The 21,992-nt window shown below is 48.0% G+C and overlaps 2 protein-coding genes across 2 annotated transcripts; one reads left to right on the plus strand and one right to left on the minus strand.

The window, feature by feature from the left end:
* The first annotated feature begins 716 nt into the window (after nucleotides 1-716).
* LOC141471260 (cystatin-A-like) lies at nucleotides 717-9,413 on the plus strand. The gene is made up of 3 exons (XM_074157694.1): nucleotides 717-782; nucleotides 5,707-5,808; nucleotides 9,285-9,413. Exons 1-3 carry the CDS (start codon nucleotides 717-719, stop codon nucleotides 9,411-9,413), a joined length of 297 nt encoding a protein of 98 aa, XP_074013795.1.
* A 2,136-nt stretch (nucleotides 9,414-11,549) lies between these two features.
* On the minus strand, nucleotides 11,550-20,624 carry LOC141471253 (cystatin-B-like). Its single transcript, XM_074157682.1, has 3 exons — nucleotides 19,982-20,624; nucleotides 13,143-13,244; nucleotides 11,550-12,385 (listed from the first exon to the last, which is right to left on the minus strand). Exons 1-3 carry the CDS (start codon nucleotides 20,045-20,047, stop codon nucleotides 12,257-12,259), a joined length of 297 nt encoding a protein of 98 aa, XP_074013783.1. The 5' UTR covers nucleotides 20,048-20,624; the 3' UTR covers nucleotides 11,550-12,256.
* Nucleotides 20,625-21,992: the final 1,368 nt, after the last annotated feature.

Here is a 21,992-nt window from a genome sequence, read left to right on the forward strand (position 1 = left end):
ATATTCATTTCTTATTGTGATTGTCTGAATGCAGCTGTAGGTTTGATAGGAAAGAAGCAGAAATAACTTATTTGCAGTATTTGCCTGAACCTAGGATTTAATTTTTTCTCCTTCTGGTTCTGGTGTTTACCTTGGCACCTTTCTGGTGAGGCAGAGGGAAGCAAAGTCACTGAAAGTAAAATGCAAGCTGCTTCAGTTTCCTACTTGGAAGCATATTGAGACAATTCAATTTCAATCTGAATGGAACCTGTACCAAGGAAATTACTGTGTGCTTTTTTCTGATCTTGAATGGTGTTGGGAAATATTGGGTGTGACGATCTATTTGCTAAGCAAGGAATAGTCATCTGCACATGGGTGGAGAGGCAAGAGGTTCTAGTTTCAGCCCATACCAACTGTCTGAAACTGTGGGTAGCTGGAGACTGTTGTTTGCTTTTCTTATTGACATGGAGACTATATACACTTAAGATGTTAAAGTGCTTTTTACATTTAGTAGTAATATTATCAGTGCTTTACATTCCTTTTTTTCCCACTGGTTTCCCCATTTCTCTCCTTCTCCATTCTCCAGTTCACTAATGGTAGGCTCCATATGTTACAAGTCATATGATTCCATGACACATGCATATGTATATATATGAGATGCCTGGTGACTCTGCTCAGACAGCGCTGAACTTCCCTCTTCAGAAGCACCCATCATTTCAGAGAAGTTTCCTGCCACTATGATGCCTGGGGGCTTATCTGACACTCAGCCTGCTACTCCCGAAGTCCAGCAGATTGCTAACGAGGTGAGTTGTGACCTATTTAAAGATGAAGTCTCTTTGTGCAAAGGGCCGAGTCCTGAAGCTCGTGTAAAGGCTGAGAGACCCGGTGGTGATACTGCACCAGTGTTTAAAGTGAAGAAGGCTGGTGCTGAAAACGGGAGTCCCCTTGATTGCCAGTAAGTATTTTCTCAGCATTCCGCATAGGCAGTGCACTAGTAGGACCAAGACAGACCACTTCTCTATCTCATCCTTGTCCATAGCCTGGCTACCAGCAGTTAATGTCTGCATGTAGTTCAAAGACCAACTCTTGGTATGCCAGCACTGAGCTCGCTTCTTTGAAATGAGAGGTGGTGTCTTGGAAGGGAGAAGATTGTGCCTGGCAGAATTAATTCTTCAGTGAAGGACATGGAGAGGAGAAACATAGAGGACAAGGCGATAGATAAAGGGCATGTTCTGTGCTGGCATCTTGTTTTTTCTAGAATCACAGCTGTGATGCAGGGGCTGCTGTTGAGACAGTGGGGCAAGGAGAGCTTGGCACAAGGCAGGCAGGACAAGTCCAGTTGCCCTGGTGGGTGGTTCCAGGCAGCGGTCCTGTCCTGGAAGCAGTGGTGTGAGTGACACCTCTGCAGATCCTCTGACACCCTGCAGTGCAACAGCTCTTAAAATAAGAGTGTGAAGTGCATCCTGAGGAGCGGGAGGGGAACAACATGGCATGAGAAAGCTCCTTTTTGTGTCTCCCATCATGTGTTCCCACCTTCCCAATCCCCTTCACCCTCCCAGCTCTGAAAGATGCTTTTTTTCCCCCCTCTGGCAACCACACCAAGTGTAACTTATGCTCTCCTTGAGGAAACAAAAATAGGAAGTAGTGGGACTGAACGTGGTGGCCAATACTCCGGCGCACTCCTGTGTGTGCAGGGCTCCCAGCTCCCTCCTTTGCAGTGCCACCGAGGACAGAGTTTGTGCCGGCACCATTCCACATCTCCCATGAGCTTGCAGGCTAAGACCAGGCAATGATGAAACCAGACGAAGGTGAGCTGGGCTGTGCATGCGGTGGGGCAGAGCCACAAGGAGAGATCTGTAAATGGGCTGGGTAGGCTGGTGTCAGAGTCCAGTCCGTGGAGGGTGTCATGTTTAATAGCAGACTAACTTATTTGAAGATATTTGATGTTACAAGAGGTTTCTGATTTAGCAGAGTGATACAAATATACTGGTAAGAGAATGTAGATGTAAGTTACTCTTAGGAAAATAAAGCAATTGCAATACACAGTTCAATCCCAATACCAATGTGATCTCCATTACTGGTCTCTGTAATATGCTCACCGTCATGATGGTGGGCATCGTCAGTCACCAAGAAGGAGTATGTGGGTTGGAGCCAGTTCAGGCCACGTATTCACTCCCCCCGTGCTGTTCTGGCTAACTCAGGGAGGCGTTCACATTGTTTTAATGGACTCAGGGAGTTATGCCACCAGTTGATCCACTCAGCTGACGTATCTGTTTATCTAAAATGCACACCCTGTGGTCCCCTTGATGTTGAGATAAAGTCAGCATCTTTGCAAAAGCTGCGGGCATTCACACCCTGCATTATTTTCTGCACATTGTGCTTGCCCAGCTCCTCTGAGCCTTCCCCCATTCCAGGGCTTTGTTGGTCAGTCACAGCGGGGCTTGCCAGAGTTGGGTACACGTACGTGGGAGGGAGCTGAAGAATGGGATAATGGGTTAGTCATGGGGGAGATAATGTACTGCAGAACAGAAAGAGAAAAGCATCGTCTAAAATTGGTTGAGGGACACTGACTGAATTAGTCAGGAGCAGTATCGCTGTCCCTCCCATGCCGGCACAAGTGGTTGAAGGAGCAGCACTTGCAGAGAACGGAAATTCCCCACTGATGGAGGAGAGACCCTGGGCAAGGAGTTTTGGCACCTTTGTGAATTTGCAATTCTTGTTGCCTCAGGTGTAAGACAGGAAGGTGATGATTCCTGCCAGCTGAAGGCTGTGAAATTTGGCTAATGACCCTGCGAATCATAAGATCTTTCAGGTTGGGAAAGACCTTTAAGATCATTGAGTCCAACCGAACCGATGCACCCCACGGTGCCTTCAGTGACACAGTGCTCTCTGAAGGGCCTCCTTTGAACAGTGCTGGGACAGTGCAACGTGCCAGATACCAAGCTGTGTTTTTAATGCTAGGCTGTGCTACAGGTGATCGAAAGAACCTACCCTATTGCAGCGTGTATCAGAGAGGAAACCACAGGGCTGAACTCTCAGTGAGCAAACATGCACTTAAAAATGTGAGTGCTCGTTTCAGGCTGTGCTAGTGCTCACCAAGTACAGGGCAAATACAGAATCTGAAATGTGAAATGGATATGGATAAGAATCTGAAATGTACAGATTTTCTGTTTGATTCCTGAAGAGGACTGATCTTAATTTTGTTGTTGGTCCATTCTCAGTAACTTCGGGAAAATGGCAATAAATTATTCTTTGCTCTTTATTTGCTGCAAGGTGAAATTTCTGCCTTGTGCTGGGCATGGGGCCCTGGTTCTTTTCTTTTGAAAAAGCTCACACTCCACGCTTTGGTATAATTAGTTCTCTATGGAAAATATTCTTGTGGAGACAAATCTTATGTTGGGGCAATCCTGCTCTGCTTCCAGCCAGATAGCGGCGTCACCCTTTAATGATGCAATTCTGTGGGATTTTATGCTCTGCTGAGCAGAGAAGCAATTAGTATGATTTGAGCAAAGTCATTAAGAGCATCTGCAGCCTTTGGGATGCCCGAGGTCTATCTGCCCTTGGGATTACAAAATTTTTACTTAATTACACCTGTGCCTTGTCTGAGTCATCCTTAGTGAGCTGAGAAATTATATTTATTCAGTTTCCTTGTTTTACAGCTGTTGCCCAAAACTTCGGAATGGTTTAGGTTTAAGGAGCTGTTAGAGAAGAGCTTAGGGATGTTACATTTTTCCATCTGAGGATTAAGGAGCTGTTTGCCTGCCTGATTTTCCTGAAGACTCTATCCATAAATAACGAATGGGGGATGTAGTGGTCAAAGGTTGGGAGAGATTGTAAAACTGGAGAGAAGTGGCTTTGTTTTGTTTTATTCTGAGAAGAGGAATAATGTAAGAAGAGGTGCCCAAAGTTGCCACTTAGGGGCATCCTAAGAGCCCCCAAACCCATCCAGTTGGAAGAGAGTTGGGAATTGAAGTTTCCCTGGTATGCTAGAGGTAGCAGCTCCTGAGCTGAAAGCATAACTGTCAGTTCCCAGGGATAGAAGTCCCGTAGAAGCTGCTCGGAAGAAGGGCAGAGTAAGAGATTATGAGGAGCCTGACTATGATTATAATTTCTGATGGTGGGGAAGTAGCTGATCTGGATGTTTCAAGGGCATGTTCCGGGACCTGCCTGCCAGGAAGGAATGCCATGGGAGCGGCAGCCAGGCTGTAGGTGGATGTTTTGAGGAAGTCAATTAATTCTGTGCGTTCCTGCGAAACAGGCGGGTGGTGAGAAGCGCTGACGTGCTGCCGGCCCGTCCCAGGGGCTGCCTGAGCAGGCTGCCGAGTGACGCTGCGCTCCTCTGCCCAACCTCTGGAATACCTCTGCCCTGCATCAGGCCATCGGCACAGGCGGCATGTGCAGAGGAGAGGCTGTTACCTAGCCTGAAAAAGATTGCTTATGCTTTCTAGATGTCAGAAATAAGTTTTCAGGTTACATTCGCTGCCATTGCCTTTCTGTAGGGAATTCATGTCATCCGATGCAAACAGCTACAGTAAACCACTATTACACTGGTACATAGATCACGATGCCTCAGTCACCTGGCCAGACTTCCACAGCTGCTCACAGCTGTCTCCTTCGCTAGCCCCGTGCCCTTTCAGCCTAGGAATTGTAGGAATTTTTCATCTTTGAGAGGACAGTACCAGTATGATTGCTGCTGAACTTAAAACTTGCCCTACACCTTGTGTGTTTCAGGAAAAACTCTTACACCTTTTTTTAATTTCTTTTTTTTTTCTTTTAAATATGCATGTGGAAAGTCTGTAGATGTGTAAACTGTGCATATTTTAAGATCCAGAGGGCTTAAACTGGGCACTGTGCATAAACACATCTACCAGAGCTGTGAGTGTGAAGGCTGTCAGCACAGAGCACAGTTTCTTCTGGAACTACATTACCTGCAGCCGCAACATAGTGAAGGCCTTGGTGTTTCTGCAGGTCTGGGGTTGATTGTGGCTCACAATCTAAAGGTCACGCTTCCAGTTTGGGGGATGGAAATACAGAGTTTAGTCCTGGACCTTTGTAACTATTAAAGTTGTCTGTGCGTTACATGGTTCTAGATGTTTAAGGAAGAGTATTTAGTTCGAATTCTCTCTTTAGCTGCAGGGCTTCCACCAGCACTAGAATAACTTTCAGGAACTACTTGATCAGGTGGTTGTCTCGATACTCTCAAATAATCACCTTTATTGCAAGTCCTTAAAGTACCACGTTGAAGAGATGGAGTGCAGCTCTGAGGCTGTGAAACACAACAGGGGTCCACAGCCTCCCAGGCTGACCGGCATGGGTGGGGGTGTTACAGGCGAGAGGGGCTGTCTTGCACTGCTGTGCCACGGTGTGGTTGACGTGGGGGGTACCCTGCTGGGGAGCATGGCTTGGTACCTGGCTCCTTTGACAGAGAGTGAAAAGGGCAGCAGGCAGCCCTTTCCCTGTAGTGTGTGGGAGACGGTTTCGCTGCACAGCTTTTGGGGCGGGGGGAAATCCACCGGGACGTGTAATTCTTTTTGAAAAGTTTGAAAGAACGCTGGAGGCAATGCTAGGAAAGAGGGCTGGAGGTCTTGGTGTAAACTGAATTATTTTGGGGGTTCTGGGTTTATTTCATTAAGGATACGTATCTGAAGGGATAAAAATTGGAGTGTTAGATGTGAAAGAAAAGCCTAAATATGAACCCGCCAACCATTTTCCCCTTTCTCTTTACAGGTGAAGCCACAACTCGAAAGCAGGGAAAACAGAACATATGGCATCTTCAATGCCATAGTATATAGGAGTCAGGTGGTTGCTGGGATAAACTACTTTATAAAGGTTTGTATATCTTCTGGGGGGGAGTGCTTTGTAGTTAAACAATATAGGTGACTTGCGTAGTGGCTTCTAGCAAGAAAGAGGAGCAAATGTAGTAGAAAGCCATCTGATGTGACTAAGGGAGTTAGGGACTATCTCCAGATGCTTACAAGATTCCTCTGTTTGGCACTACTGTATTTAAATATAAATATATAGGAATATAAAAAAACTTATAAAACATGCACTGTGCTTCTTCAGATGTGAATGATAGCTTAGAATCATAGAATCATCTAGGTTGCGAGGGACCTTTAAGGTCACCAAGTCCAACCATTAAGCTAAGACTGCCGAAACCACCGCTAAACCATGTCCCTCAGTACCAGGTCACCCCTCACCAGCTTCGCTGCCCTTATCTGGACCCGCTCCAGCACCTCAACATCTTTCTTGTAATGAGGGGCCCAAAACTGGACACAGTATTTGAGGTAGAGCCTCACCAGTGCCGAGTACAGAGGCATGATCACTTCCCTAGTCCTGCTGGCCACACTATTTCTGATACAAGCCAGGATGCTGTTGGCCTTCTTGGCCACCTGGGCACACTGCTGGCTCATGTTCAGCCGACAGTCGACCAACACCCCCAGCTCCTTTTCCGCCAGGCAGCTCTCCAGCCACTCTGCCCCAAGCCTGTGGCACTGTATGAGATTGTTGTGACCCAAGTGCAGGACCCAGCAGTTGGCCTTGTTGAACCTCATCCCATTGGCCTTGGTCCATCGATCCAGCCTGTCCAGATCCCTCTGCAAAGCCTTCCTGCCCTCAAGCAGGTGAACATTCCCACCCAACTTGGTGTATTCTGCACACTTACTGACAGTTCACCTGATCCTCTCATCCAGGTCATTGATAAAGATATTAAAGAGAACTGACCCCAGTACTGAGGCCTGGGGAACACCACTTGTGACCAGCCACCAACTGGATTTAACTCCATTCACCAAAACTCTTTGGTACTGGTCATCCAGCTAGTTTTTTTTTTTTTTTACCCAGTGAAGAATACTCCTGACCAAGCCATGAGCAGCCAGTTTCTCCAGAGAATGCTGTGGGAAACAGTGTCAAAGGCTTTACTAAAGTCTAGGCAGACAACATCCACAGCCTTTCCCTCATCCACCAAGTAGGTCACCTTGTCATAGAATGAGATCAGGTTTGTCAAACAGGTCCTGCCTTTCATGAAACCATGCTGACTGAGCTGATCACCTGGTTGATCTGTACATGCTGTGTGATGACACTCAAGATAATCTGTTCCTTCCCTGACACTGCAGTCGGACTGACAAGCCTGCAGTTCCCCAGATCCTCCTTCCGGCCCTTCTCATGGATAGGCGTCACATTTCCTAACCTCCAGTCAAGTGGGACCTCCCCAGTTAGCCATGACTGCTGGTAAACGGTGGAAAGTGGCTTGGTGAGCACTTCCTCCAGCTCCCTCAGTACCCCATAGTGCTTCTCATCTCACCCCATAGACTTGTGCATGTCTAAGTGCTGTAGCAGGTCACTCACTATTTCCCCTTGGATTATGGGGGCTTCATTCTGCTCCTCATTCCTGTCTTCTAGCCCAGGGGGCTGGGTACTCGGGGTCCTTCTACTAAAGAAGATTGAGGTAAGGAAGGCATTAAGTAGCTCAGCCTTTTCCTAGTTTTGCAGGCAAGCATGTATGTAGACGTTTGGTTCTGTGTCATGTGCTGCAGAGGTGGAGCCTGCCTGCTTGTTCTTTCCATATTTTCAAAACCCCCTTTCAGTTGTGCAGGAACCGTGGGTAATGCTTAATTTGGAGCCCTCCGATGGCACCATTCATCCTTGACTAGAAAACCTTACCCATGGACTAGAGCAGCTTTCTGTGAAGTAAGGGGTAAGAAATTGCTGGGCATATTTTGCAAGGGAAGGCCAGGAAGCGTTGCTTAGTGGCCGGTTGGCTTTCTGGGCGTAGAGCGAACGTTGCGTGTGGCTGCTGTATCTTCACCCCATGTGTGCGCAGCCATACGCCTGGCAGGACGTGCTCCCTTGGCAAGTGTCAGAATCTTGTTAAAGAAATTGGCAGGTAGGGCTTGGGGTCTAGTAATTCTGCAGAGAGACATTAGGAGCATTCGTTCCACGCTTCTCATATTCAGTTGATCCCAGGAAGGACAGAAACTGCCAAACCTTCTTTATTTCTTGGGTCCTTCCCTAAAATAACTCTTAACAGTTATTTCCGCTCTGTGGGCACCAGAGGATTGTACTGACAGACTCCCTGTTATACGGCTAGTCTGAGTCTGACATGACTGATGTTTATCCTTCCCTTGCTCCTGTGAGAGGTGCTTTCACTTTGTGAACAAGGTAGTGAGCAATGAAGAGCAACATTTTTCAGGAAGGCTGCAGTAAAGCCACAGGCCACACTCGGTTGCATTTCCCCCCTTAGTGCCATCCCGTGGCTGAGCGAGGCAACGTAAAATACTCCTCTGCTGTCCCTGCTGAGCCTTATGACCAAACTACTGGGAAATGAAGATCCACGTGTTACCGAACTTGGAGGAAATCCATTTAGACCACTGAAATCTGATGATTTCTCTCTTCTTTCCCAGCCTTGGAGGTGACAGGAAACAGTTATTCATTACAGCACGAGTGGAATGAGCTCTGTCACAAGATTCATTCTTTTATACTTCTGAATTTTCCACATCACTAATATTTTACCAACAGACTTAGAGCCCAGCTGTAACCCAGACCAAGAGAACCACAGTGCCACGTTGCAGCCACCAGAAAATGTGTAAAACCCCTTAGAGTCAAAGGCCTTAAACTTCCCCACCTACTATATACCTCTCGCAGGGAGAGCTTAGCACCGGTTGTGCTTGGCTCCGTATGCACGGAATCACGCCCAGCTCTCTAGTGTGTCTGTGTGTCAGGACTTTCTGGAGGGGAAGGTGAGTTGATTTTCAAAAGTATTTCAGCCGCTCCCACAAGCACCAAGACGGGTCAGGTTGTCTGTTCGACCACTGATGTGTTTGCTGTAATTCTGAAGACAAGGGATCCAGGCTTTCAGGTTGTCAGTGCTTCTTGGGACCACGTGCTGGTTTTGGATAGATTTTTCTGTACCTTTTAGGAGCTGACACTGTCTCTGCACCTCGCCCCACCCCTGACTTGTTAAGATTTACTCCTTGGCTCCTGTCTCCTCTCCCTGAGTGTCCTGCGAAACTGTAAGCTCATGTGCTGGGCTCCTGATGACCTAAACAGGATGCTATCAAAACCTTTCTCCTGTTGTGCTTCTCCTGGGGCTTCCACACCCAAGAAGTCCTACTCATTTCCCATTCATTTCTCTTCAAGAGTAGACAGTTTCTGCCACCAGTTACTGTCCAGAGCTGGGTTAAGAGCTGTTGAAGTAAAAATGGAGAGACACCTAAAATTAAGGTCCTGAGCAAAGATGAATATAAAGAGCATCCTTTTGTTTGAACCCGCTTCACCCATGATCCTCCCTTTCCCACCGTTTTGGTTTCTAGGTCCAAGTTTGTGATACCGACTACGTCCACTTAAGGGTGTTTCAGGCCCTTCCTCATGAAAACCAAGGTCCCAGCCTTGTCAGTTTTCAGACTGGCAAAACCAGAGATGATCCCCTTGACTACTTCTGAGAGATGACGAGGAATGGCACCTCGCTTCTGCAAGCCGCAAGTGGATTCTGCCTGTGTCAGAAAAATGCATGAAAATAAAATAAGTTTGGAAAGCTGTTTGTTGATCTGCTGCGTGTCATGTCTAGGTCTGCTGCCTGGCTAAAGCTCGAGTAGGCTCTGAAATACTATTCAAGGTTGTTTCTTCCACCTGAGGTACTGCAGGTGTAAGGCAGAGCTCACCCCTTTCAGCTTCTCTTCCGCAAAACACTCTCAGGCATGCTCTGAAGACAAAACCTGGGCCTCTTGAGGGTACTTCAGGCGTAACAGTCTACATACTTCAGCATGTGGCTTCTTGGGTTTAAGTGCACTAAATAAAAGCCATTGGCCACTCCTCAGGAGCGTGTGAGAGAGAGGGGTAATGTCTGGCGAGGGGGAATGGAGAAGCCAAACTTTGTCCGCTTGGTAAGAGCAGGGTCAGGGGCAGGAATGAGCTCCTGAAGGAGCTTCAAAGAGCTGAATGCCTGCATTCAGCCCCTGGAGCAGGGAGCACCTGCCCTGGAGACCAGAGCTTTACCGGAGACCAGTGGAGCTCAATCCTTTTTTTTTCTTTTCTATTTGTAGCATCAGCCACCTGCAAAGAGAGCAGTCTTCAACAGAGCTCTGAGGTGACAAAGGTTGAGGGCAAGCCCAATCCACCACCAAAATACTTACTTTGCTGTTAGCAGCTGCTCAGTTAGGGGCCTTTGGCCAGAACAGGGGACAGCACACCCCATGTGGGCTCCTCAGTGCTGAATGGGGGGGTGGGAGGGAAGACTGGCCTCTGGATCTGCTGGCAATGCTCTTCCTAATGCAGCCCAGCGATATCAGTAGCCACCTTTGCTACAAGATGTCCCACAGGATTAACTCCCAGGTCCTTTTCTGCAGAGCTGCTTTTCAGCCTCCCAGGCCTCAGCCTGCTCCGGTTCTTCCTTCCCAGGTGCAGGACTGTGCACCCTTTGTTGCTGTGACTCCCTTTGTTGACAGCTGTGAGATGCCCGGCTGCCTGTTTCTCCACCCTCTGAAGAGCAGCAGAGCCACCCGGTGTATCAGCCACTCTTCTTGGGTTTGTGTCATCTGCAAACCTGCTGAGGGTGCATGTGGTCCCATCCTCCAGGTCAAGATGTTACACAGTATTGGTCCCAATATTGACCTGCAGGGTACACCAATAGGGACTGACCTCCAGCTGGACTATGTGCTACTCAACTTTTTGAGCAGAGCACTTCAGCTGGCAGGCCACTTACCTACACGTGCTTAATCAGTTTGTCTATGAGAAGGTCATGGAAGACAGTATCAAAAACCTTACTAATCTCAAGCTAAGTAACACCCACGGCTCTTCTCTCCGCTGCCAAGACATTTATCTCAGGCTATCAGGCTAATTGAAGCATGATTTCTCTTTGTCAATCCCTGCTGACTACTTTCACCTTCTTGCCCATAATGTGTTTGGAAATGGCTCCCAGAATTATTTGCTCCATCACCTTTCCAGGGTCTGAGGTGACGCTGATGAGCACGCAGAGCTCCGGATTCTCCTTCTTGCCCTTCCTGAACATAGGAGTGACATTTTCTTTCTTCCAGTCGTCAGGAACCTCCCCCGACGCTCATGACCTCTCAAAGGGTACTGAGCGCGGCCTTGCAATGACACTGGCAGCTCCCTAAGCACCCATGGGTGCATCCCCTCAAGTGCCGCAGCATTGCCTAAGTCCAGTTTGTTTAAGTGTTCCCCTACCCCGATCCAGCTCCACTGAGGGAATTCTTCCTTTCTCCAGCCTTTCACGCTCATCTCAAGGGCCTCGAATTCCTGAAGGCAAGTTCTACCAGTAAAGGCTGAGACAAAGGCAGCACTGAGTGCCTCGGCTGCTTCTGTGTCCTCTGTCAGCAGGTCCCCTGCTCCACCAAGCACAGAGGGCCCACGTTTTCCTTTGGGTTCCTTTTGCTGCTGATACACTTAGAGTAGCCTTTCTTGTAGCCTTTCCCATCCCTCGCCAGTTTAACGAATTTCTAATTAAAACACAGAATAAACGTAAGAGTATCTGGAACATGAGAAACACTCATGGAAAAAAAAACTGAGCAAGATAATAACCAATACTGAAAACCACTAAAAAGAACCAGTGAAACACCAGTCCAATATGCCATCTCAATTCAAGAGAAATATTTATTGTTATTAATGCAGAAATGCTTGTCCAGCTTAAGTTCCTTTCCAAGACTTTTCTTTAGGACTGAAGAAATAAGCAAGTAGTTTTTTTATTTTATTTTTTAACTCGTACACCCTCTACTGGACATTACATCCTACCGCTGCAAGGGGATAAACATGATTAGCAAGGGGATGCTTGTTTCAAAAGACTGTGATCTTTCTCTTGCTTTCAAAACTGCTTCAGCTCAAGTCTCTCCTTAGGTCTTTGCCAATAAAATACATAGTACAACTGAAACCTAGAGATATATTCACAGTTGCGAAACAGCACAGAAAAGATTCTGGTTTTCCTCTTGTCCTTGCTGTAAATCCGTGAGTGCTAGCGTCACTCCCCTCTCCGTTTCCAGACCAAAGAAGTCCACAAACTGGACTCAGCCACAGTTTTCCAGTTAAGTTGCACCAAAGTCAGTGCAGCTACTTGGGTTTGCATTAGTGCAGGTGGAAGGAGAGCTGTGTGACTCTAAAAATACAGGTATTGCACAGGAAGGGAATGGCATAAAAGAAATTGATTTTTTCCAGCATTAAGTTTAAAAAAAAAAAGACACTTTCTCTTCTCCTTTGTTGGCACAGGAATCAACATTTTGCAGCCTACGGAAAACCCACTTAAGAAACCGTTAGGAAAATGCACAAGATAAGCTTGCTAGAAAAAAGTCAGTTCGTCATGCTTAGCCTTGCTGCTCTGGTAACTGTGGAGACTCAGCGGCTTATTCTCGTGAGGAAGGCTTCGGAACACCCGCAGGTGCATGAACTCATCGTTGCCAACATGGACCTGCAAAGCATAAAAACCAGTGAGTTCCACGGAGTAAGAGCAGCCTTCAGCAGGAGGGATGGTGTAGATTGGTGTGGTTTTGAGGACCGAGAAGCAGAGAGGCAGTAAGGAAAACTACCACCTCAAAAGGTTTTAAACCAGACTGGGGGTCATGACTTTATGGAAACACCACCTAGCCTTCCTATGCTTGTTAATCCTCCTTATGCCTGAAATGGGGAACTTACAGGTAGGGAACTGGAGTTGCAGAGAAGTGATTAATATATCAAATACACGCAAAATGCTCTAATCTTATCTGGCACAACAAGCACTTAAATGCTTTGATCACTGTTGCTCGTTTTTTGTGTCTGGCTTCAGTACAGGCGGAGTCAGAGCAGGTTTGATGCTCTGCTGTATCTTTCCACATCTTGACTTCACTTACTGTTAGTACTCAACATCACAGATGTGTAATTATCCCCCAAACCAAGTTTCACAAAATAACTGAAAAAAAAACCAAGCCTAAAAAGTAAAAGTCATTATGCAAATAGAGAAGTACTCTTATCTCCATTTAATACAGGCAGGGACATGGGCTGGGAGGTGAAGAGGGGGCAGGATCTTTTTTGGTTTTGTTTTTGGGTTTTTTTTTTAATGTGCAGATCTTTTTCTTATTAAGGCCAAATCATTAGCATCAGTCTGTAGGTAAGTAAAGAAAAAAAACACCATTCCAAATATTATATATACTAATTAAAAAAAAAAAATAAAAAATTCCAGTGTCCTCTACCTTGATGAAGTAGTTTGTTCCAGCAACCACCTGAGTTTTAAACTCCACTGCAGTGAAGACATCAAACTTTTTCCCTTCTTTTTCTTCCAGCTGAGGCTTCACCTTAAGGAAACAATAGGTTATTTAAGACTGATGCAAGATTCAAGTATTTAACGACCCACACTATCAGTGTGCCTCAGTACCCTCCAGGTCACTGCTGCTGAATTCCCAGACACAGAGTTCCTTCTTTTCCAAGTTATTAGAAGCTAAAAATGAATAATGTTTTGTGTTAAAGCAAGACCAGAAATCTAGACAGGCAGCAAAGCCAAGACAGCGGTATGATTCAGTCGCCACAGACTGACACCAAGTCTGGAGCCTCCAACAGAGAACTGCTTGGGTATTCTAAAAGATTTGACAAATGATTTCCTCTATTGATGTCTCAGCTTCCCCTTCTGTCCTGTATATTTAACAACAAACGTGAAGTGCTTCAGTATCTACGTGCACAAGACTACGTGCCTTTTTAAAGAGAAGTTTTTAATATACAACATTCTTACAACAAGAAAAAGGGAGGTCTTCAGCCTTAGCTCCCTTTTCAAGTTCAAAACAAGTCATTACAGACCCAGCATCACAGAACAGACACACGTACAAAAATCAAGCTTTGAAAGCAAACTACCCAACTCTGAGGTTTTACAACACTTATTTGACAGTTCTTCCAGCATGTCTGCTGGAATCTATAATGTTTTCAAACTGCAAATATTTCCCAAAAAATAACTGAACCATAAAGCCTTCTGAGTTATCATCCCAATTTCCAGAGTGTAAAACTGCTTCTCATGAAGTCAGAATAACTTGCCCAATGCCCCCGAGGGAGGCATGAACTCATACGAGTTGCAGCTCATATTTCCCACACTTGGCTCTCTAGAACCCCATGGCTATACAGTAAAATTCTGGGTCAGGAAAGCAGATTTCAGGCTTTGTTTACAAGGGCAATAAGAATTAGTCTTGGGAGTCCTTGCTGTAAGCTCTGTTCTACCCAGAAGGCATTACCTCCTGCGCTGCATCATTCTGTAGCCCTCCCTCCGCTCCCAGAGCAACACCACCAGCAGTGAGTAGATTTTCTCTTTCCAGCTATACAGTGTACTTCCCCTTCTTCCTAAGTTCAAGGGGAATGAATGCATTTGCTATCCTGCCTGAATCCCAACTGCTTCCTTGGGGGAAAACGAGTGCCAGTTTGCCACTGCTCAGGCACTCCAGGTAAAATAGGAACAGAAACAATTCCTGCAACAGGTTATGTTCTCCCGCCTCTACAGCACTTGAGAAGGTGCAGGACCAAACTCTGGTGCCTTTCCAAGACAGCTGATCACTGACCATCCTGCCCCTGGGGGCTGTGACCATATTGTACATCTTCTCTCGTATTTCAGTTGGAAGGCACCTTCAACGATCATCTAGTCCGATGCTTTTGTACGTATTTTTTTTTGCCATATGGAAATCGAAGTGCCCCCAACAACTCTGCATTCTGAGATGCAAGGAAGGGCACAGCCCCAGAAACCGCAGTGATTCAGTCCTCCCTCCTCCCCTTCCCCTGAGTCAGAGGATGGAGCAAACGGTTTCATTTCCACCACTAGAGCTACTATTACAAATTTTAAGAAGCCGGGGGAAGGGGGGGGGGAGGGTGAACAAGCATCCCACTGACCCTCTCCTGTCCCGTGCTCCTGTAGTAATCCTAGGCGCTGTGCAAGGTGGGTTTCTTAGGTCTCAAAATCTCCCTGGCTTGGCACATTTTGTATTTCCACCAGAAAGCTGAACACGGGGCTCCATGACTGCGGACAGCTCAGAGTCCCACGCGGCTGCAAGCTCGTCAGGGTGTTACTGTGGCAGTGACTCACCACAGCATGTGACAAATGGGCATCCTGATTCACTATGGAGAAGGAGAGCCCAGAGAGAGAGAGAGAGACTCTCTGAAAGACCTGGTATCAGCCCACCCTGCTAGTTCATGGTCACAATTTCCCCCCTGTACTCGGCACTGGTGAGGCCCCACCTCGAGTACTGTGTCCAGTTTTGGGCCCCTTACCATAAAAAAGACATTGAGGTGCTGGAGTGGGTCCAGAGAAGGGCAACAAAGCTGGTGAGGGGTCTGGAGAATAAGTCTTATGAGGAGAGGCTGAGGGAACTGGAGTTGTTCAGCCTGGAGAAAAGGAGGCTGAGGGGAGACCTTATCACTCTCTACAACTACCTGAAAGGAGGCTGTAGAGAGGCAGGGGTCGGTCTCTTCTCCCAAGTCACAGGTGACAGGACTAGAGGAAATGGCCTCAAGTTCATAGATTCATGGATTCATCCAGGCTGGAAGGGACCTCCAAAGGTCATCTAGTCCGACCTCCCCGCAGTCAGCAGGGACACCCCCAACTAGACAAGGTTGCCCAGGGCCTCGTCGAGCTTCACCTTGAATATCTCAAGGGAAGGGGCCTCAACCACCTCCCTGGGCAACCTGTTCCAGTGTTCCACCACCCTCAGAGTAAAGAACTTTTTCCTAATATCCAATCTAAATCTCCCCTTCTCCAACTTAAAGCCATTGCCCCTCGTCCTGTCACTACAGGCCTTTGTAAACAGACCCTCCCCAGCCTTCCTGTAGGCCCCCCTCAGGTACTGGAAGGACGCTCCCCGGAGCCTCCTCTTCTCCAGGCTGAACAACCCCAGCTCCCTCAGCCTGTCCTCATAGCAGAGGTGCTCCAACCCCCAATCATTTTCATGGCCCTCCTCTGGACCGGCTCCATCAGGTCCATGTCCTTTCTATATTGAGGGCTCCAGACCTGCACACAGTACCCAAGGTGAGGTCTCACCAGAGCAAAGTGGCAGAATCACCTCTCTGGATCTGCTGGCAACACTTCTTTTGATGCAGCCCAGGACGTGACTGGCCTTCTGGGCTGCAAGTGCACACTGCCTGCTCATGTCCAGCTTCTCATCCATCAACACCCCCAAGTCCCTTTCCTCAGGGCTGCTTTCTAATACCTCATCCCCCAGTCTGTATTTATACCGAGGATTATTTCGGCCCAGGTGCAGGACCCTGCACTTGCTTTTGTTGAACCTCATGAGGTTCATCTGGGCCCACCTCTCCAGCCTGTCCAGGTCCCTCTGAATGACGTCCCGTCCCTCTGGTGTATCGACAACACCACATAGCTTGGTGTCATCTGCAAACTTGCTGATGGTGGTCTCAATCCCTCTATGTCGTTGATAAACGACAGTTGCGCCAGGGAAGGTTCAGATTGGATATTAGGAAAAATTTTTACATTGAAAGGGTTATCTAGCATTGGAATGGGCTGCCCAGGGAAGTGGTTGAGGCATCCCTGGAGGTATTCAAAAGATGGGTTGACATAGAGCTTAGTGACATGGCTTAGTGACGGTTTTTATCAGAGTTAGGTTGATGGTTGGACTAGGTGATCTTAAAGGTCCCTTCCAACCCAGACAATTCTATGATTCTATCTAGATCTGGGAGTGAACAGTGCACTAAACACGAGCCAGCATTGTGCCCTGGTGGTAACACAGGTAACAGCATACCGGGCTGCACCAGCAGGAGCCTAGCCAGAGGGCAGAAGCAAGCAGCTATTGCCCTTTTCTTGGCACTTGTTAGAGCACATTTGGAACACTGCGTCTAGTTTTGGGCCCCCAATACAAGAAAGATGTCAATAAGCGAGCTCAGCAGAGGGCCACCATGAGGTCATATGGCTGGAGCTCTTGTGCTGTGAAGCGAGGAAGAAAATGAGCTTGCTCAGCCTGGAGAAGAGAAGGCTTTGAGGAAAGCTTTCCAGTACTTACAAGAAGCCAGGCTCTTTACAGAGGGGCAGAAGAATGAGACCCAGTGGTCATAAATCAAAACTGGAGGTTCAGACTGGATGTGAGGAAAAACTTTTTCTCGGAGGACACTCCTGCAGTACAGCAGGTTGCCCAGAAAAAATGTGCAGTTTCCATCCTCGGGAGGTTTTCAAGACTTAATTGGACAAAGCCGAGAGCAGCCTGGGGGTGTTGACCCTGTGCTCGGCAGGAGGTGCGGTCCCTTCCCACCCAAACAATCTGCGATTCAATCACAGGGCTGAAAATTGTCATGCCCTGAAGGCTCTTTGCTGTTCTGCATGGCCTGTTTGCTCACTCCCAGAGCAGTTACTAAAAAGCAGATGGTTCAAAAGATCACCCTGACCAACCTCTGCCACAGCTGCCAGTGAGAAGCCAAGGGCTGAACAGGCCGGGGTGGAAATCCTTGCCGTGGAGAGGGAGTTCCTATGGGACTCCGAAGCCAGAGACACTGTCGGAGGGAAGCTGTCCTTCTCCGTCTCACGCTGTACCTGCTCTGGGCAGTTCTTGCCAGCGACATGAATCTCAACAATGTTCAGCCGCTGCTGTGATTCTTACGAAACAATACAATGGAAGCAAGAACTGGAAAAGCAGGAACAGAAACTGTATTTATAGCAAGGAAACTGGCAGGCTCTAACAAATCTCGACAAAGATTTGATTTTAAGCAAACAAAGTAATTTTAGAAGTCTACCTTGATTTAAGAAAACTAACGTTTCCTTCACAGTCTATATCCAGATACGCATATGACTGCATGGGCAAATTTCAGTATGGGGTTTTTTCCATGTATATTTAATTAAAGTACTTTAAAATGGCAGTCAAAACAAGCTGGACAAACTTTGAAATATCTAGATGACTTAAATGAAAATGCCAGAGTTTTGATTAATTCCATTCACGTCTGAATCCAAATGGGTTTTGTTTTCACTCTTCATCTTATATTTGGACTATCAAAAACCACTGCAGTCTGCCACAGAATGGAAATTCAGCATTTTAAACAAGTCTAGTTTTCAGTCCATGTGCAGCGTTAATTGCATACTCACGTTATCTTTAACATGACACATAGGCCTTTTCGGGTCAAAACAATAATTGACTCTCAGCAATTCTCAGTAATGTACTCATTACTGCAAACTTAGCTTAGTGCTTAGGAGATGCACATCTCTTTTTTTTTTTTTTTAAATTGCAAAATCATCAGATTCTACAAGCTAAACGATAATTTCAGTGACTGTTCTGCCTTTGGGTGCTTTGGACACGTTTAGAAACTGCTGCAGCCTAGGGAACAAATCTGGCTGTCATCTGACAATGACAAAAAGCCTAAGAAGCTGGAGCTTGTCCTTCATCTTTCTTCAGACACCCTAGCTGATAAAACCAAAAAGCAGAAGGAACTTGAGTTCCAATTGCTACAATGAGGAACTGAGAGTCTAGGGCGTATGTAAATGTGTAACCAAAAGGATTAAGAGCGCCTTTCGCAAATACAAGCAGAAACAAACAGTGAAGAATACCATCAGAAAGAACCTGTTTACAAGCTTGCAAAATAAACGGAGGTGTTGCAAGGTTTACCTTCTCCAATCCACTCCAAGAGTTATCACCACAAACCAGCCATACTAATCAAACAGAAGGACATCCCAAGTCAAGGCCTCATATGGAAAGAGCCACCAAGAATTCATTGAGACTTCACTCAGAGTGACCACCGAACACCACTAGGGACCACCCAAGACCTTCCATGAAGCCCCTAACGGACCGGGGTGATGTGAGTATTATAATGAGTTCTGGGAAATGTAATGACTATGCATACTCTGTATGGATATAAGTCTCTGTGAATCTTGCATTCGGTGGACACGTTGGGTGAAGAGATCCCCCATGTCCCCGGCACCGAATAAAAGAATGCCTGCTTCTTAAGACATTGGTGTTAAGGAGTTTAATCCCAATTTTGGTGACACCATGTCAGATAGAAAGCCTTGTGCTTTGAAAGAAGAGCTTAGTGGTACCCAGGCATTTTTAGCATGTGCTCTATTAACACAGGCAGTAATTGAAGTTACTGTAAGTAGTATCAGGATTTGGAGTTGGCAGTGAGTTGAATTATGCTTTGGGGAATAGCAGAAGCAGCTGAGAAGTTTTCTTGTTTATTCCTCCCACAGAAAATAAATAAATGTGGCTACAAGGTTTAGTCTTTAGTGTAAGAATCATAGAATGGTTTGGGTTGGAAGGGACCTTAAAGACCATTTAGTTCCAACACCCCTGCCATGGGCAGGGACACCTCCCACTAGAGCACGTTGCTCAAAGCCCCATCCAGCCTGGCCTTGAACACTTCCAGGGATGGAGCATGCACAACTTCCCTGGGCAACCTGTTCCAGTGCCTCGCCGTCCTCACAGTAAAGAATTTCTTCCTAATAGCTAATCTAAATCTAACTTCTTTCAGTTTAAAACTCTTTTAAGAGCCATCTGAGCTCCTTCCTCAGGCTCAAGCAGCAAATGGACCTTTCAGAGCTGGGACATGGGTGGGTTGCCCGGTGGCTCTGTGCCGACCCTGAAAGCCAGCACATCACCTGCAGAGCCAGGGACGGAGCCAGAAGCACCCTGCCTGTCCCTGAGCTCTCTAAATCCATCTAAAATGTCCTTTTAAAATCCTGAACCTGCTCCGCCGGGAGTCAATAAAACTACGCAGGGCCGAGCAGGCAACAGGTAGCGACCGCTCACCCCACACTTACACGGGTCTCTCATGCTTCTTCTTTTTAAGCTGAGGGGGGGAAAAAAGGCGTCTCCGCCTTCGGCTGTGTAAAGCTGTGGCCAAACACACCCGGGCCTTCAGCCACCCCCTGCACCGGGACCGCTGCGCTCAGACCTACCGCCTGTCGATCTCCCCGGCGAGCGGCCCCAAAGCCGGCAGCCCCCGACCACCAACAGGGCCCGGCGGGGGAAAGAAGCCCCGGGAGACCCGCCGCCCCGCCCCAGGCGCCCCCAGCGCCCGCCGCCGGGCCCGGGGTTCCTCCCGGGGCTCCCCCCCGGCGCGGCGCGTTCCCCCTCACCTCATCCGCCATCTGCTGCGTCTCGTCGGTGGCGGGCCGGGCCGCCGAGGTGCCCCCGCACAACATGGTGGCAGCCGCTTCGTTCTGCTTCCCGCCGCGCCGCACCGCTCCGCTCAGGCGGGGCCGGGTCTGCCTGAGGGGCGGGACCGGGGCCGGGGCCGGGGCCGGGGCCGGGCCTGTGCCCAGGGCGGGGGCTCCAAACCTGCGTTGGGGCCTTCCGAGCTGTGAGGCGGCGGGCGGGAGCGGTCTGCCCCTGTCACGGCCGCGGGGGCAGGAGGCGGCGATGGCCCCGGGGACGCGGCTGGGCCGGGGACATCGACTGTTTACGGAGCGGGTGGGAGCGGCTCTGCGGGCTGGGCAGAGAGCTTCCCGCCCAGTGGGTCTGCTAGAAAAGATGGAAGGAGAAAAGAAAAAAAAGCTACAAGGAAGAGTTGCGATAAAAAGCTGCCTGCGGAATGATCCGCAGGAGGTCTGCGGCCTGTCCTCGGCGGGTGGCACCTCTGTGAGCCTTTGAGGAACCCCCTGGTGAAACTTCAGTCCGAATGTCCAGGTCTTTAGCTAAATTTCCCCTCAATTTAAACATCCAGATTCCGTGGAAAACCACCACCACCAAAAAACTACCTTCCTCCCCCCCCCCGCTTCCCAGCATCCCTCGGTACATTTAGTAAATATAACCCTGAATTTAACAGCAGCAGATACTGCATTCCGAAAGGACCTCCTGCGCTGGTGGGGAGGACGCGGTGAGAAGAATGAAACCGAATGGGAAAGAAGGATTTCTTTTCTCCTGGCATCGTCTCCCTTCTCTGCGGGGAGCAAATAAACGCTCGGCTGGGGCCGTGGGCAGGCAGAGCTCTGCCGGGTGTGTGAGCAGAGCCGGGGTGAAGGATCAGGCTCTTCACTGGGACGTTTCCCTCCTGCCCATCAGCCAAGCTTGCCAATGGAAATCCCACCGCAGGGCTGATACACTCTTTGCTTCTGTCCCCACCGTTGTTGCTTCTCTACCGGATGGTTCAGCTTTCCAGTAGGTTTTTGAGCCGGGGGTGGGGAGTGGGATGGGGCAGCCATTCACCATTCACGAGGGCAACTTCTGGTGGGACGTGGCAGTGGAGGTTTTCGGGCTTGAGCTTTCAACAGAAGGATGTTGCCTAACTTGTCTTCATCAGTATCATCTTGTGTGACAGACAGGCTTTCGGACAAGTGTCTCAGCAAACTTCCTCTTCTCCTGGACCCGGCAGGATGAGAACATATACCCTCCTCCACGCATGGGAATACAGGTTTGGTTGCAAATCACCTTCAGGAAGGGAGTCCTTTTTCACTGGGCTCCCCTTGCATCTAGCATCTGCGTCACTAGAGCGGGCTGTGGCGTGTGGAGCTTGAGGCATAGAGCTCGGGGTATGGGTGCAGTGAGGGTGGGAGGGAGATCCCCAGCAAGCTGAGCACGCTTGGTCTCTTGCTATAAAATTATGGCAGCTGTTGGAGCCTCATTGACGTACTTTGAAAAGGTAGAATGTATTTTAGAAGGTGTAATCTCTCACTGAGCAAGAGCAAAGAGCTGTAAAAAGGTTACAGGGCCTTGTGAAACTGGACTCTGTATAAACAATACATGCCTTGCTAATGAATATACCTTTGAAAAAGAACAGAAGGCTGATAACAAGGGAACATCCCTCCGCAGAAGGCACCGAAACCGTCTGAAAACCGGACAGCTGGATGAAGCATAAAGTCAACAAAGATCTTGCAGTAACTGGGGAAATATACAGATGGCAGTAGGGGACTGTAACCGCCAACTCAATTAGAGACTGAACAGAACTACCCCTCCCACTGTACTGGAGCACGGACACATCATTTAAAGGACATTGCAGCTTTAAATGAAAGCAAGAGACAGTACTAACCAATAAAAATTGTTAAGATAAGGTACTAACCAATAATTATAATTAAGGATGTGTATTTCTGTGTTTTGAACTGTCTAAATATTCTGATGAGTTTGTAGGCCGGTGTGCTAGCTTTGTGGATT

Source organism: Numenius arquata, chromosome 1, assembly GCF_964106895.1.
Source record: "Numenius arquata chromosome 1, bNumArq3.hap1.1, whole genome shotgun sequence".
NCBI lineage: Eukaryota > Metazoa > Chordata > Aves > Charadriiformes > Scolopacidae > Numenius > Numenius arquata.